The sequence below is a fragment of the Anolis carolinensis genome, chromosome 1 (genome assembly GCF_035594765.1).
Source record: "Anolis carolinensis isolate JA03-04 chromosome 1, rAnoCar3.1.pri, whole genome shotgun sequence".
NCBI lineage: Eukaryota > Metazoa > Chordata > Lepidosauria > Squamata > Dactyloidae > Anolis > Anolis carolinensis.
The window spans coordinates 304291447-304307141 of NC_085841.1; the positions used below are offsets into that span (position 1 = coordinate 304291447).

The window sequence follows — 15695 nt, forward strand, 5'->3', positions numbered from 1 at the left end:
CGGCTTTGGGTGCCGCGTGACGACAGCCGCGGCCAATAGGAAAGATCGCGCGGGCCACGGCGGGCGTATGCGCATGCGCCTTGCGGGTCCGTTCCGTGCCCTTGTGCGTCCTGCTTCTCTCGGTCGCCGTCCCGGAGAGGAGAGATGTTGGCGGCCGCGCTGGGGCGAGCCCGGGCTGGGCTGAGAGGTGAGGTTCGTAAAGGGCCCTTCGGGGCGACGCCGGAGGGGCGCCTCGGACTTTGAGAGGCTCTGTCCGCGACCACCACTGACGGGGATTTCTGCTGGCCGAGGTCCCGGAGTACTGTATGACTGAGTTTTCTTCACAGGGAATTCTGGGAAATGTAGTTTTGCGAGGCAGTGGACGCATCACTAGCGGGAGTTTATCGGCACCTCACGAAACTACAATTCCCAGGCTTCTGAGTGAGGCCATGCTAAGGGCAAACAGTACAAACCCTACGTTTCCATAGTTCTTAAGAGTGTTGTCGAAGGCTTTAATGGCCCGAATCACTGGGTCGCTGTGAGTTTTCCGGGCTGTATGGCCATATCCCAGAAGCATTCACTCCTGGCGTTTCGCCTACATCTATGACAGGTATCCTCAGAGGTTGTGAGGTCTGCTGGAAACCTGGACTTTCCACAGATATATAAATTCCAATTGCCTAGTTTCCAACAAACCTCACAACGGGTTGCTGTGAGTTTTCCGGGTCGAATGGCCATGTTCCAGAAGCATTCTTACCTGACGTTTCGCCTGCATCTTTGTCAGGCATCCTCAGAGGTAATGAGGTATGTTGGAAACCAGTCAAGTGAGGTTTATATATCTGTGGATTGTTCAGGTGGGAGAAAGAACTCTTGTCTGTTGGAGGCAGGTGTGATTAGCATTGAATAGCCTTTCAGCATCCAAGTCTGGCTGCTTACAGTCTGTGGGAATCCTTTGTTGGGAGGTGTTAGCTAGCCCTGATAGTTTCATGCCTGTAATTCCCCTGTCTTCTGAATGTTGTTCTTTATTTACTGTCCTGATTTTAGAGTTTTTTAAAAAAAAAAATACTGGTAACCAGATTTTGTTCATTTTTATGGTTTTCTCCTTTTTGTTGAAATTGTCCACATGCTGGTGGATTTCGGTGGCTTCACTGTGTAGTCTGACATAGTAGTCTGACATCTCACAACCTCTGAGGGTGCCTGTCATAGATGTGGGTGAATCGTCAGGAGAGAATGCTTCTGGAACATGACCATAAAGCCTGGAAAACTCATAGCAACCCACTTCTTAAGAGTGTTTCCTCAGAAACTTATTCACCGTTTGTGGTGTAGTACCTACATTTCCCTTGACTTTATTAGTATTATTCCCACCTTTGTTATGTGTATTTTAATATATGCATTTTAATAATATTATATCTGTTTTAGCCATGTTGTACCCAGCCTCCAACCATATTATTGTTATTATCATCATCGTTATCATCCCCTGATCTGATTTTTCATGTTCTTGGTTAATTCCCTTATAGAGTATAGCTTGCTTTTTCCTCTCAAATTCACGTTTGTAATATGGTGGCAAAGACTCCTTATTTTCCCCTTCTGCTACTACATATCTCTGCAGTAGGTGATAATACTTCTGGAACATGGCCATACAGCCCGGAAAACATACAACAACCCTATTTCTGCAATGTTATGTAGCAAAGTTGTTCAGGGGAAGCATTCATTGGAAGCCCACCTTGACCTATTCACAAATCCTTTTGCAAATAAATGTGCTTCGTCTGCACATAGTTTGTAGCATTTCAAGGATGAGACTTTGTCGAGGTTATCAACTGTCGCCACATAGACTTCAATTTGTGGCACCCCCTTATGAATGAAGGACCTTAAGTCACTGTCAGCCCAACTCAGGTTTTGCAAACTCAGGGCTGACCTTTCCTCAGTTGAGTCTATCCATCTGGCATTCAGTCTTCTTCTTTTCTTGCTGCCTTCTACCGTACTAAGCATTATATTTTTTCTCTAGTGAACTGTGTCTTCTCATGGTATGTCCAAAGTATGACAGTCTTAGTTTAATTATCTTGGTTTCTGGGAAGAGTCTGGCTTTGATCTGCGCTAGAATTTATTTATTTATTTACTGTATTTATATACAGTAGAGTCTCACTTATCCAACATAAACGGGCCGGCAGAACGTTGGATAATGCGCAGTAATGCTATGTAGTAATTACTGTATTTACGAATTTAGCACCAAAATATTACAATGTATTGAAAACATTGACTACAAAAACATTGACTACTAAAAGGCAGACTGTATTGGATAATCCAGAACATCGGAGAAGTGAATGTTAGATAAGTGAGACTCTACTGTAATATGAAATAATTACTGTGGTATAATAATACAGAACAATATAATCTCTAAAACCAGGACAGTAAATAAAGACTAACACTCTGAAAGCAGGGAAATTGGGAATTCTAGAAAGGAAACAATCAGGGCCAGCTAAAACTTTCCAACAAAGGATTCCCCCAGGCAGGAAGCAGCCAGGCTTTGAAGCTGCAAGGCCATTAAATGCTAATCAAGGTGGCTAATTGCAGCATTCATACCTGCCACACTGAGACTATTAATTGCTATTCAAACTGGCCAACCAAGGATTCCGCAAGGTAGAAAGCGGCCAGGCTTGCAATCAGCAAGGCTGTTCAGTGCTATTCAACCTGGCCAACCAAGATTTCCCCTACGTGAAAAACCCCCAGGCTTTGAAGCCACAAGGCTACTCCGTCCCATTCAACCTGGCCCAGCAAGGATGTCCTGTGTAGAAAGTGGCCAGGCTTTTAAGCTGCAAGACTATTCAGTGCAATTCAAGCTGGCCAAACAATTATTCCCTTACAAAGGAAGTAGCCAGGCTTCAAAGCGGCTCTTTGATTGAGGCTGCGACTCCAGCTACTCCAGAAAATGGCCAGGCTTTGAGTCTGCAAGGCTATTCACTGCTATTCCACCTGGCCAACAAATGATACCCATAAGCTACAACAATGCGTGGCCGGGCAAAGCTAGTAAACTATAAAGCAAAAGCTGATTTCCCTCTGAAATTCTTTGATACACTCCAATATCCAACATGTGTTTCCAAAACAATCTATCATGCCTCTGCTGAATTCAGTCTGGATACTTGGTGTTTCTTGTTCTACATATGGTCAAACTCATTGTAGCAGAATTGTGAGCATCATTTAACTGGCACAAGGAATTCGTCCAATTGCCTGGTTGTTACTGCAATCTGCAGTGTCCCCTTTGTAGGAGATTGAAATATATATTAAGAATTTCCAATCTCTGAGCCATTGTTTTCTTTTCCATATTGTTGGACAGTTTTAACGTACAATTTGAGTGATTTCTGTCTCTGTTGCTTGAAACAGCTATATTGATATGCTGTCTGTTCCTGGTGATTTATTTTAAATGATTTTAAACTACTTTTAATCCTGTGCTAGAAGGAAGTTGGGTTTTAAATAAAGTAAAATAATAATTATATGTCCTATGGTTACTTGCAGTTTGTATAATTTCTGTTTGTTTGGGTTTTTTAAAATGTAGTAAATAATAATACAACTAATCAAGTCATTATTCCTCCAGGTTGGTTTTCATATGGATTCCCCCCCAGTGTGAATTCAGTTTTATTTTTTTATTGGGGGAGAGGGGTCTGTTTTATGTCTTAAAACACCTCCCCATCTCATAATTCTTCTGAGAATTAATATAAAACTAAATGTATATTCATTACTCAGGTTTTAAATACTGTATTTCCTAAGTATAAATGCCTGTAGATTGTGATCAAAATAGCCTTGTATCACAAAGTCCATAAAGTCTCCGCAGAAGAGGCTTGGGGTCTTTAAATGGTATTGTTATCCCTTCCATTTACTTCTAATGAAGAAAGAAAGTTGGAGAACTCAAAGAGAACACCAAATAATTAGGTCTTCCCATCCTCCCAAAACAGAGTAGCTTTGTTACATTTCTGCTCATGTTAGCCTGCTTATTTATTACTGGCTTACAGAAATATATACTGATGAAATGGTTTGCTTTTTATTAATTTGAGTAGATTATTTGTGCTACAGATTAAATAACTTATCTTATAATTTTTATAAGAAATTATACCATTGTAAAAATGCAAGTGTTCCAACAGATCTTTTCCTTTTTATAGTTACAGGACGCTCTGCAATGTTATTACAAACTCGCTTTGAAGGAAGTGCTAGTGCTGAGACCCGACGTAAGTCTGACATCTTTAGTGTTTGAACCGATCCATGTTTACCATAGAGTAAGGCAGCTTTGTTACAAGTTTAAAATGATGGCAATGTCTAAACCTCGTTGTGATAGGACATTACAAGATATTCTATAGGCAGATGGCTGATAACATTCTGTTTTTATGTGGGTAGGCAGAGGCAGTAGACACCTGGCCCCACCATACAATTGTATTTTCACCCTTGGAAGTTATTTTTGGTCATGTGTAGTTATCTGGACTTTAGCTGTGCAGTGTGATTTTGAAATAGAAACATTTTCTGAAGATGCTGTGGTAGGATTATATTTGCATTATCCCAGCAAGCATGATGTACTAAAAGATTGTTTCTCTGTCTCCTGGCTTCAGTAACAAATAATATTTGGTACCTAAAAGAGCAATAAACTGATTAAAGCATAAAGTTCATTCCATCAAATGCATGAACTATTAGTGTGACCCGTGGATGAAAATATAATCTTATGGGAAGCTGATTGTTGATAGTGTCTGCCTGCCTTCCCAAATGTGAGTAGAATTGTCTCAAACATCTCAACTATTTGTCACATCTATTGGTAGATTGAGGTTGTATGTTATTGTGACATACCATACAGCTTTGCCTCTCACAGTTGGGTCCTCCAGATATCTGGGACTTCAACTCACAGAAGCCCCAGTCAGCATGTTGACTGGGTCTAGAATTCTGGGAGCTGAAGTCCTGGAGAACCCGTGTTTGAGAACTACTAACCTACAGCATTTCACAAAAGCATCAGAGCTTGATGCAGTGGCAGTATGTTCACAAGCTATCCCAGGTAAGGACCTTATTGTTGCCAAATGTGTGCCTACATGAGCCTACACTTTTGCAATGTGATACATCTAGAAAACCCTTTGAGGCTCATTGAAGACATAGTGGGAAAATCTGTGTCTTAAGGATAGCATGTTTGCTTGTTTTGTTTGAAGCAATATAGAACCAGCAGTTTTCTCTTGTAACACGATTTCTAGGATAGAGCCCTTTACTAAGAGAGCATTGCAGCAAGCCATTGGTGCCTGAGCAAATTTTGTGTTACTGCATGGATCTGTGCTTGTGAATTACAAAGCATGGAAGACCTCCTTCCCATACTCTTTCATTAACTTGAAGGTTGTTTGATTATGCAATGGTGCTGTTTTCTCCCCATACCTTACACTATGAAATTCTTTTTTAGCCACTGTTAGGCCAAAGGATGAAGTAACTCTAAAACAGCTGTCTGCCTTTGGAGAATATGTGGCTGAAATTCTGCCCAAGTATGTTCAACAAGTGCAGGTGGGTTCTGCAAACTGAAACATTCTCTCTTGAAGCTGTAATAGGAAGAGCCAGATCAAACATATTAGGAGGAGCAGAACGATGCAGGAAAGTTTTTTAAGTATACCCTAAAGTTTATTTGCTCAAACTTGCAGCCATTAATACACTCATTTAGAAATTGTGCTGATGGTTTAAGAGGAATCTAGTTTAGCAGTGCAGTTTTTGTTTATGTCCATCCTCCCAATATATTTCTGTTTTTTTCCCCTACCAGGTGACATGTTTCAATGAGTTGGAAATCTTAATTCACCCAGATGGAGTCATTCCAGTTCTAACCTTTCTAAAAGATCACACAAATGCTCAGTTTAAATCCTTGGCTGACCTAACAGCTGTTGATGTTCCATCTCGACAGTACCGTTTTGAGGTAAGAGCAGATTTTCAATATTTACTACAAAGGTGATTCTTGGTTGCAAACCCTCCAAAGATCAAAAATATTGTTTATCCTTTGTACAACAAATAAATAAACGTAATGTTATCCCATTGGTTTTTTCCTTTACTCATGTCTCCATCCCCATGGCTGACTACCATGCTTTATGTTTGCTGATCTCTGGGGTATTGCTTCTAGATTACCACATCTGTGATCTCTTGTGACAAATTTAGTTTTTATGCAGTCACTAATTCAGAAATGGTTGTCATTCTTAGTACTGTGCATGGTGTGATGCTAGTGATGTTGGTGTTGCGAAAGACTACTATTGCTTAAACCACTAAAAAGTTCCTGGGTTATCAGGAGTTGCTTTGAGAGCAATGTCCCCTTTTGGGATAATGTTGTAAGGAGTTTTATAAATAGCTAAATATAAATATACCTGAAAAACCATCAACGTGACACTTCATGATCTGTATTTTGCTTGTGTGACCAACTCTTTTAAATGCAATTGACAGTCCTTTCTAAATTATTTCTCCTGTTCTTTGGCCATCTTAAAATACTCACACTAGTATAAACACCTTAATAGGTCATCCTAATTATAGCAGTTCAAATCTGAATCTAGCTTAAAGTGCTTTGAATTATGTTTAATCAGTGTAATATAATAGTCTACTGGGTTATACTTGTTCAATTTAAGTTGGTGTCATATGCTAATGCATTATGTTGGGCATTTGTCATTCCGGCTACATTGCAGAAGGCTTTCACAGATGAGATCTAAATAAGTGTGTAACTCTGCAGATGGACCTGATAAGGACATATTCATTTCATAGAAGTGGCTATCTCACAATTTATAGACAATGTTTTGGTGTGAACATTGATGGCTTCTTGATTTTGTCACTTTAAGGCATTTTCAATTTTCAGTTATGCTCCCCTTCCCCAGTTCTTAATGTCTGTAGGAAATAATCTCGTTAAGCAATTTCAAATAGCTACATCTTTTGACAGATGGAAAAAGAATGTTTACTAGGCTAGTGCAATAGATGAAAAAATGTTTCATAGAATCATAGAATCATAGAATAGTAGAGTTGGAAGAGACCACATGGGTGTCAGGACCCAGGCTGCAGAGCACCAATAACCATACACAGAGGCCAGAATCTATCTAATATCTTTATTGTAGGAGTATATAAAGTTAATAAAAACAAGTGTAGAAAATAGTCCAGAAGTAGACCTTTCAGGAAAGGTCAAAATTAGTCCAAAGAAACAATGTCCAATATGAAATATTAAGGTCCAAAGTTGTAATCCAGTAACCGAAACACTCACTTTGCCAAGCAAAGTGAGGGGAGATGACAAGGTCCTTTAGTCCATGAAACTTAAGCAAGGCTAGGAAGTAAACTTGATTCTTAGAACACTAGGCTTAATTCAAGGCAACAAGAAACGAGGAGCAAGAACAGGATCCGTGGTAAATTCGTGGTGAGGTCCGGGAAGCAAGGCAAGGTCCGTGGAGCAAGACAAGGTCCTGGGAAGCAAGGCAAGGCTGGAAACGGGAACAAAGGGCTTGGACGCGGGAGTAGCGTAGTCCACACACAACCTACTCCCGAAGCTGACGAATTGACTTCGCAAGATTCCTACGTGGGCAAAACACCTAAATAGGGTCTCGTTTTCCCGCCAAAGAACAATTCTCTGGGGAACCAGAACCGAAAGCCATTCTCTGTGTCCAGATGCATGACTCCCTAAAGTTTCCCATGGGAAGCAGGCTTAATCAGCTGAATGCCTGGCAGCAATCCTAGCGCTCCTGCGAGACGCCTCCTGAGCGCCTTTCTGTTGTTTATAATAATCACGGCGAGAAAATGGGGGAGATTTCGGCTCAAGGCTTGTTTGGCACAACAGTGCTAGGAACGGGACTACATGGCCCATGAGTCATCACAATGGGCCATCCAGTCCAACCCCCTGCTAAGAAGCAGGAAATCGCATTCAAAGCACCCCCGACAGATGGCCATCCAACCTCTGCTTAAAAGCCTCCAAAGAAGGAGCCTCCACCACGGCCCCAGGGAGAGAGTTCCACTGTCGAACAGCTCTCACAGTGAGGAAGTTCTTCCTGATGTTCAGGTGGAATCTCCTTTCCTGTAGTTTGAAGCCATTGTTCCGTGTCCTAGTCTGCAGGGCAGCAGAAAACAAGCTTGCTCCCTCCTCCCTATGACTTCCCTTCACGTATTTGTACATGGCTATCATGTCTCCTCTCAGCCTTCTCTTCTGCAGGCTAAACATGCCCAGCTCTTTAAGCCGCTCCTCATAGGGCTTGTTCTCCAGACCCTTAATCATTTTAGTCGCCCTCCTCTGGACGCTTTCCAGCTTGTCAACATCTCCCTTCAACTGTGGTGCCCAAAATTGGACACAGTATTCCAGGTGTGGTCTGACCAAGGCAGAATACAGGGGGAGCATGACTTCCCTGGATCTAGACGCTATTCCCCTATTGATGCAGGCCAGAATCCCATTGGCTTTTTTAGCAGCCGCATCACATTGTTGGCTCATGTTTAACTTGTTGTCCACAAGGACTCCAAGGTCTTTTTCGCACACACTGCTGTCAAGCCAGGCGTCCCCCATTCTGTATCTTTGATTTCCATTTTTTCTGCCATTTTTTCAGTACTCATTCCACCGGCGAGTCATTTTAAAAGTGTTTCTGAAATATTGTAAGTGTCTGTTTCATTATTATAACGAGAATAAAGAATTTTTGTTACTATTTTGTTCAGTAATTACGTTGGGGGGGGGGGGGGAAGACACCTTCCGGGGCTCCTTTCTTACTCGTTTTTAGAGCTGTTGCGGCAATCAACGTACACAGAATAGGCTGGCAGTACCCCTGGATGATAGTGATACCCACAAAATGAACCAAAAAAGGATTGTGCCTGCCTTAAACAACTTGTTGTGTGGTTATGGCAACCAAAACACACAAAATAGGTTGGCAGTCCCTAGAAGATACCCTCAAAATGCTGCAAAAAAAGACGAAAGGCAGAATGTGCACACACCCGAAAAAAGAAGTAAGGAGTAAAGCCTTAGCTTTAAGCTATCGTCACCTCCTCCTCCTCCTCCCCCCCCCCTCTCTCTCTCTCTCTCTCTCTCTCTCTGGTGCTAGTACTCTAGTGCCTGCCTTCCTGTCTACAAAGTTAATCCTAGAGATTAACAAAAATAAACCGTTCTCTTTCCCTGACCAATCACAAAGGGAGGGTGTGGTATGGCACTCAAGGACTCAAGGAAAAGGGATACTAAAGGCTGCAAGAATATCCCAGATGGGCCATATGCAGCCTAATGGTTATGCTATTCCCACCTAGATCTTTGCAGTCTGAAACTTACGGGTTTAATGAGGCATGAAGCAAATCTGTTGACTCTGTGGTGCTCCCCCTTGGACATTACACATGTTTTAGATGCAGACCAATAAGATAATAAATACATGAGATAATAAAATTTAGATTAACAGTGTTATTTCACTAGTTAAGACAATGATATTTCTGATTTAATTCTGCAATATTATGCACAAAAATCTAAACCTGCAGTCTCATGTGCATTCCGTGCAGTCAACCAGTTACTTTTAATTCTTAAGGAAAGGCTTAGTAATATCAGTCCATTAAATAAGTTTGATTGGAATTGGTTTTGTGTCTGTTTACTCCTGAGAAAATATGAATAAGATTGTTCTGTAATCATCTTATATTTTTGTTTCTTAATTAACATGATCTTTGAAATGACATAATGCACTATTTTATTGTAATCTCTGAAGGTTTCCTCTTTACTATTTGGCACTGCCATTCCAGATTTGTCTAAATTGATTAGTGAGAAAATTGAATTTTCCTGGCTGGGCATTTGTGGAATCTGACTCAGACATTCTAAAACAATTTTTTTTCCTGAAAGGTGTTCAAAATACTGTTTTTCTCCTGTCTGATTTAGTCTAAAATATTTTGTGGGAAGCTGAGGCAGATCATTGATAAGACAGCCTAAATATTAAATATAGTGTATATAGATTTTGGAAGTCAGTGGTTTACTTCTAAAATACTGGAGAGGGGAAAGCACCGTGGAGACACAATGGAAAACACCATTGTGTTTTAAACTGTGACTGTATTGCAATTATAGGAAATCACTTTAAAACTTTTTATTTCTTTGTAATGTGAAAATCTGTTCCATTACCTGACACAACTGCATTTTACTTTTCCTTCTTAGATTGTTTACAATCTCTTATCCCTACGCTACAACTCCCGGATTCGTGTGAAAACATATACTGATGAATTGACACCTATTGATTCAGTAGTCCCAGTACACCAAGCATCGAACTGGTATGAAAGAGAGGTAAGAAGTGGAGCTATTGAGACCTGAGACAAAGGAGCAAAGTCAATTTATTTCCAAAAGGAAGAGAACTTGTCACATTTGAGATTGACAGAATTGTTTCAAGCAGTTTTTTAAAGGTTTTAGTGGTATTAGCAGTCTTCTTTCTGAGTATTCTTTGTTTGCATTGTGGACCTTGCTGTCAACTGTTTTTTGAGCTTTTTTAGAAACTGGTTAATGCTCATTCATTTTCAATTTTATTTTAAGACTTGCAAAAGTTCTTTTTACCAGGAGTGTACTAGAGATCCATGTAGTTTCTTAATACTTGAACCAGCTTTATTTGAATGATACATGTATGTCTGAAATACATTTACAAACATGATTGTTCTTTAGGAAGAGAAAAATTTGGAGCTTCTAAAATATTTCTTCTTTTGTGAGGTAAACATTGTTTGCATTAAGGCTCCTGTAGCCTCAAAAAAACTGAGGGATGAATGAAAAAAGAAGGGACAGGCTACCTTAAGCTAAAAGTCAAATCTTTTTCTCACTTTTTAATGAAAAACCATTTGACATATAGTAGAGCCACAATCTCAGTTAAACCCTCTGTTTCTCTAGCCAAGTTAAGTTTGCCAAATAAAGGTCTTTTCCAGCACATGCTGCAGTATAGTTATGTGTTAAGTTGTGTTGGTGGAGTGATAACATAGATTCCTTCAGATCTGCAGTATCTGTGTTAATTTGGTTTGGAATACAAAAATTGCAAGATTTTTTTAAAAACATGATGAGTTCATAAATATAATTTATTCCTCATCTAACTTACTTGCTATTCAAAATGTCTGCTTTACTACATTTAAGTTCTTGTAAGAAGAAAGAAAAATATACAGTATTGTTGGAAGAATTAAATATACAGTAGAGTCTCACTTATCCAACACTCGCTTATCCAACGTTCTGGATTATCCAATGCATTTTTGTAGTCAATGTTTTCAATACATCATGATATTTTGGTGCTAAATTCGTAAATACAGTAATTACTACATAGCATTACTGTGTATTAAACTACTTTTTCTGTCAAATTTGTTGTATAACATGATGTTTTGGTGCTTAATTTGTAAAATCATAACCTAATTTAATGTTTAATAGGCTTTTCCTTAATCTCTCCTTATTATCCAACATATTCGCTTATCCAACGTTCTGCCGGCCTGTTTATGTTGGATAAGCGAGACTCTACTGTATATGCCATTTGAAGGTATTAAAATCAGACGTGATAATTCAAAGCCATATTTCAGGGATATTCTTTCCCATGCTCTCCTGGCTTCTAGCTTCGTCTTTTTCACTGGATCACTTTTTGTGCTATAAAATTAACTTTTTAGTTATAGAAAACTAATATAAAATTTTCAAGTTATCATATAGTTAATTTGAATATTAGAAAGCATTTTGGCCTTTGGTTGTTAGAAATTTTGTTCCTTAATCATTAAACTGTGTCTGTTATGACATTATTCCAGTCCCACAAGACAGGATATCAAGGTGCAAGATTATAATTGGACAGATAGACATTATTTGAAGAGGGGCATGTTGCTGCTGGTGCTGGAGAAATATATTTCAAACAAGTAGTTGATGCTTTATTTAAACCTCAAGCATTTGTAAGTGTGAGTGCCACAGGTTCTTCCGCCTATCAGTAGCTTCCCTTCTGGCAATTGATAGTCTGTTCTTCATGTTTGTACGGTCATTGAAATCAAACCAGTGTACTACATGATTGAGTATGGCTTGACTATTTGATTCCTGCATCTCTAGGTCTGGGACATGTATGGAGTCTTCTTTGCCAACCACCCTGATCTGAGGCGAATCCTGACAGATTATGGCTTTGAGGGGCATCCTTTCCGGAAAGATTTCCCTCTGTCTGGATATGTGGAGGTAAAAGCTTCACAACATAGATAAAAGTGTTTTTTCATAGCTTTGGGTATGTTTTTAATATCTTTAAAACATAGCTGCTTTTTTATAGCAGGCATGGGCAAACGTCAGCCCTCCAGGTGTTTTGGATTTCAACTCCCTGAAGGGCCAACATTTGCCCATGCTTGTTCTATAGGGTGGAAAAAAAAATTAAAATGGCATATCATTCTGGTATGTATATCGTGTTCTCTCACTTATAGTTGTGGTTAGGTTCCAAGGACCACCTGCAATAAGTGAAAATCCGCGAAGTAGGGACGCTATATTTATTTTAATATTTATACCTTATTTTAGTAGTTTTACACTATTTTAAGTCTTTCTCAACCAATCATGTGTTGATAAATTGCCTCCTTCTCCTCCCGTTGCTGCTTGGGCTCCTTTTCTCTCCCTTTGGCTTCTCCTTTCTCCTTTCCTTAGGCTGTAAATTGTAATTTTTATGATTTATAATAGTCTTTTAGAGTTTATTGAAAAATTGCAAAACAGTGAATCCGCAAAAAGTGAACCGCAAAGTAGTGAGGGAACACTGTATAGGGAACAGGCAGGGAAGGGTTAATCCAACCTCCAGTTGAGCTTTTCTCTAATGTCAGCAAGTTGAATCTTCCTTCTAAAAGAGGAGACTTCTTCTTTTTCAGTACATGACTGTAGCTATATAAAAACTACCTCTTAGAATGACAGTACAATATGTAATCAGAAAATAATTGTCAGGAGGGAGCTAATGAATAGATAGTGAATCCCAAGGAGTCCCTAAGTAAGGCTGTACATAGTAGCGCTGTGAGAAAAGCAATATTGCTTCTTTGTTACCATTTCACCATTCAGATAGTCTGTGGATTTGCTTACCTTTCCTCTTCTATGCCAGAATACAACTTCATAGTAAGGCCAGCTTTCCATTTTTAGTCATATGACAAGAAAACAATCAGGAAAGGAATGTCCCAAAGTAGTATCTACAGCTTGTTGGGTGATATGGAAGAGAATTGCATACAGATTAATGCAGTAGATGTGTTTCAAGGTATTACTTAAAAAAATTGATACAGGAAGCAGAAGTAACATGGAAAGAATAGGATTAGGTTCATACAACACAAAAACTAAGAGGTTTTAACATGTTTCAAAGTTAATAATATGTGCATATGAAATGAAACAACCATATCTAGTAAGCCTTGTATGAGTAAATGAAAATATTTTTAAACTTCTAAAGACCACTTGAGGGTTTCATCCAAAATAGCTTTTTTCATCAGCCTTTACTTTTTTGATTTCCATGATGGTAGCCGCAACTATAGATCACTTTTATTTATTAATATGAAGATGGAGTGGGATGTTGGAGTTGGTGAAGAAGGCTTATCTGCTGTCCCCTTTCCCTTTTGTTTTGATGTCCAGATGTGCTCAGCAAGGGATTTTGTAGGCAGTTGTGAAGTCTACATAAACTGAGAGATTTGCAGATGAACCAGTCTATCTCTATGTTGAAGGAGAAAGGGAACAACATATAGGCTCCTTCAACATACAGACAGACTGGTTCATCTGTGAAAATCTTATGAATGAAGCCTTGAGAGCTCTTGTACTGGGACAGTAACGACATGAACTAAATTTATTCAGTCATAAGTGTTTAATTTCATAACTATTAAAGTTGAACATGCATATAAATAAAAATAAGATTTATGAATTTGGAATGCTGCTAGTGAACAATACTAGCTAGTGACCCTGTATGAGGAGAACAGAAATGCTTTTGAAATTCCAGGTATGTTCACCCTCATATTCTTTTCTCTCTTTCAGGTTAGATATGATGATGAGGTGAAACGTGTCGTGGCTGAACCAGTGGAGCTGGCTCAGGAGTTCCGCAAATTCGACTTGAACAGTCCCTGGGAGACTTTTCCTGCCTACCGTGATGCTCCAGAAACCTTGAAGATAGAACCAGGAGAGAAGAAAGAAGATGTGAAATAGTTATTGCAAGGAGCAGAGACTATGCCCTTCTTGTTTAATCTCAATATTTATATATAATAAATAAAAACAAAAAAAATTACATATGTTTTCTTGTCTGTTTGATATGTGAGGGAATTGCACCTTGCAAGTTAGTTGTCAAGAGAACATAACGTGAAATTATATTTCTCAGTGAAGTCATAAATTAACTATTTTTTCTTGCTGAAGTCATATATCATTTGCATTGTGGAAGACACTGTCTGTTCAGGGTGATGGAGTGTATAAGGGATGAAGTGGGGAGATGAGTGAATGAAAATGAATGGTAAGAGTGGAATATGATGACTAAGAGTGTGGTGGAGCCTCCTTCTCTGGAGGTTTTTCAGCAAAGGTTACATGGCCATCATTCAGGAATGCTTTGATTTTGTGTTTTTGCATGACTGAGAATTGGACGATCAATTCGGCTTCTCTTCAGCCATCAGAAAAGCTTCAAGCTAATGAAAGAGCATGGAAAGGAGGTCTAACATGCTTTGTGACTCTCCAGCGTAGATTCTCAGTAACCCAAAATTTGTTGAGGTTAGTAAAAGGCTGTATCCTAGACAAACACTGCAGGAGGAAAATGCCGGTTCAAATAGGCAAACAAGCTATATTTCAGACAGATTTCCCACCATGCTTGCAATCATCCTTAAAGGCTTTTCTGGATGTATCGTATTGCACAGATGTAGGGTATTGTAGACATACATTTAGCAACAATCAGGATGAGGTCCTTATAATTTATGAACATGCAACCACTGCATCAATCTCTGATGCTCTTAGAAATGCTGTAGGTTAGTGGTTCTCAAACACTGGTTTTCCAGGTGTGTGGGACTTCAGCTCCCAGAATCCCTGACCCAGAGGACATGTTGACTGGGGCTTCTGTGAGTTGAAGTCCCAGATACCTGAAGAACCCAGCTGTGAGAAGCACAGCTATACACCATTGATAACATACAACCTCAACCCACCAATAGATGCAAACTATATGCAGCGATAAATGTGATCTCAAATACATGTCTTTATTTCATACAGAGCAGAGACATAAATAAGGCTTTTGCTTAAATGTGGTGCAATGTGAGTCGTATAAGCTGTTCATTGATTGCTAATGGGCATCCAGAATGAGTTGGAAACTGCAGAAGTGAAACTGAAGGTCATTGTAAAAACAGTAATATTTAGGACAGGCTATGATTGGGGCGGGGGGGAAGGGAGACTGAATTGGTAGCTAAAGAATGCTGCAAGCAATGGGTTCATGGATACTGTATAGAAGGCCTTTTCGACTCCAGGGTTTGACCTCAGAGCAGTATCTGGAAACTAGACATTGAAGGGTTTTTCCTGCATTTAATGAACATTGTTTCGAAGGCTGCAGCAGCCTGTGGGATTTATGAGTGACAACAGAAATCATACCAAAGCTGAGTGCAGAGCTGTGAGCAGCTTCAATTGCACAGATGTGGAGCTAATCAGCCACAGAATACAAAAGGAATCCAGTGGGTGAACTTTTCTAAACAACAAACTGGGGAGCATTTTACTTATGTTGATGTTTTGTTTTGGAAGCTGGTCTGGCTTTTTAAATGGTGTTTTTAAGTGGGGTCATCACCTTCCTTGAAAAGATGGCTTTCACTTTTCCCCTACA

At 39.5% G+C, this 15695-nt stretch overlaps 1 protein-coding gene across 1 annotated transcript; it reads left to right on the forward strand.

Moving 5' to 3' along the window:
• The first annotated feature begins 29 nt into the window (after positions 1 to 29).
• On the forward strand, positions 30 to 14138 carry ndufs3 (NADH:ubiquinone oxidoreductase core subunit S3). Its single transcript, XM_008105315.3, has 7 exons — positions 30 to 187; positions 4128 to 4193; positions 5393 to 5490; positions 5741 to 5890; positions 10088 to 10213; positions 11975 to 12094; positions 13892 to 14138. Exons 1-7 carry the CDS (start codon positions 145 to 147, stop codon positions 14057 to 14059), a joined length of 771 nt encoding a protein of 256 aa, XP_008103522.1. The 5' UTR covers positions 30 to 144; the 3' UTR covers positions 14060 to 14138.
• Positions 14139 to 15695: the final 1557 nt, after the last annotated feature.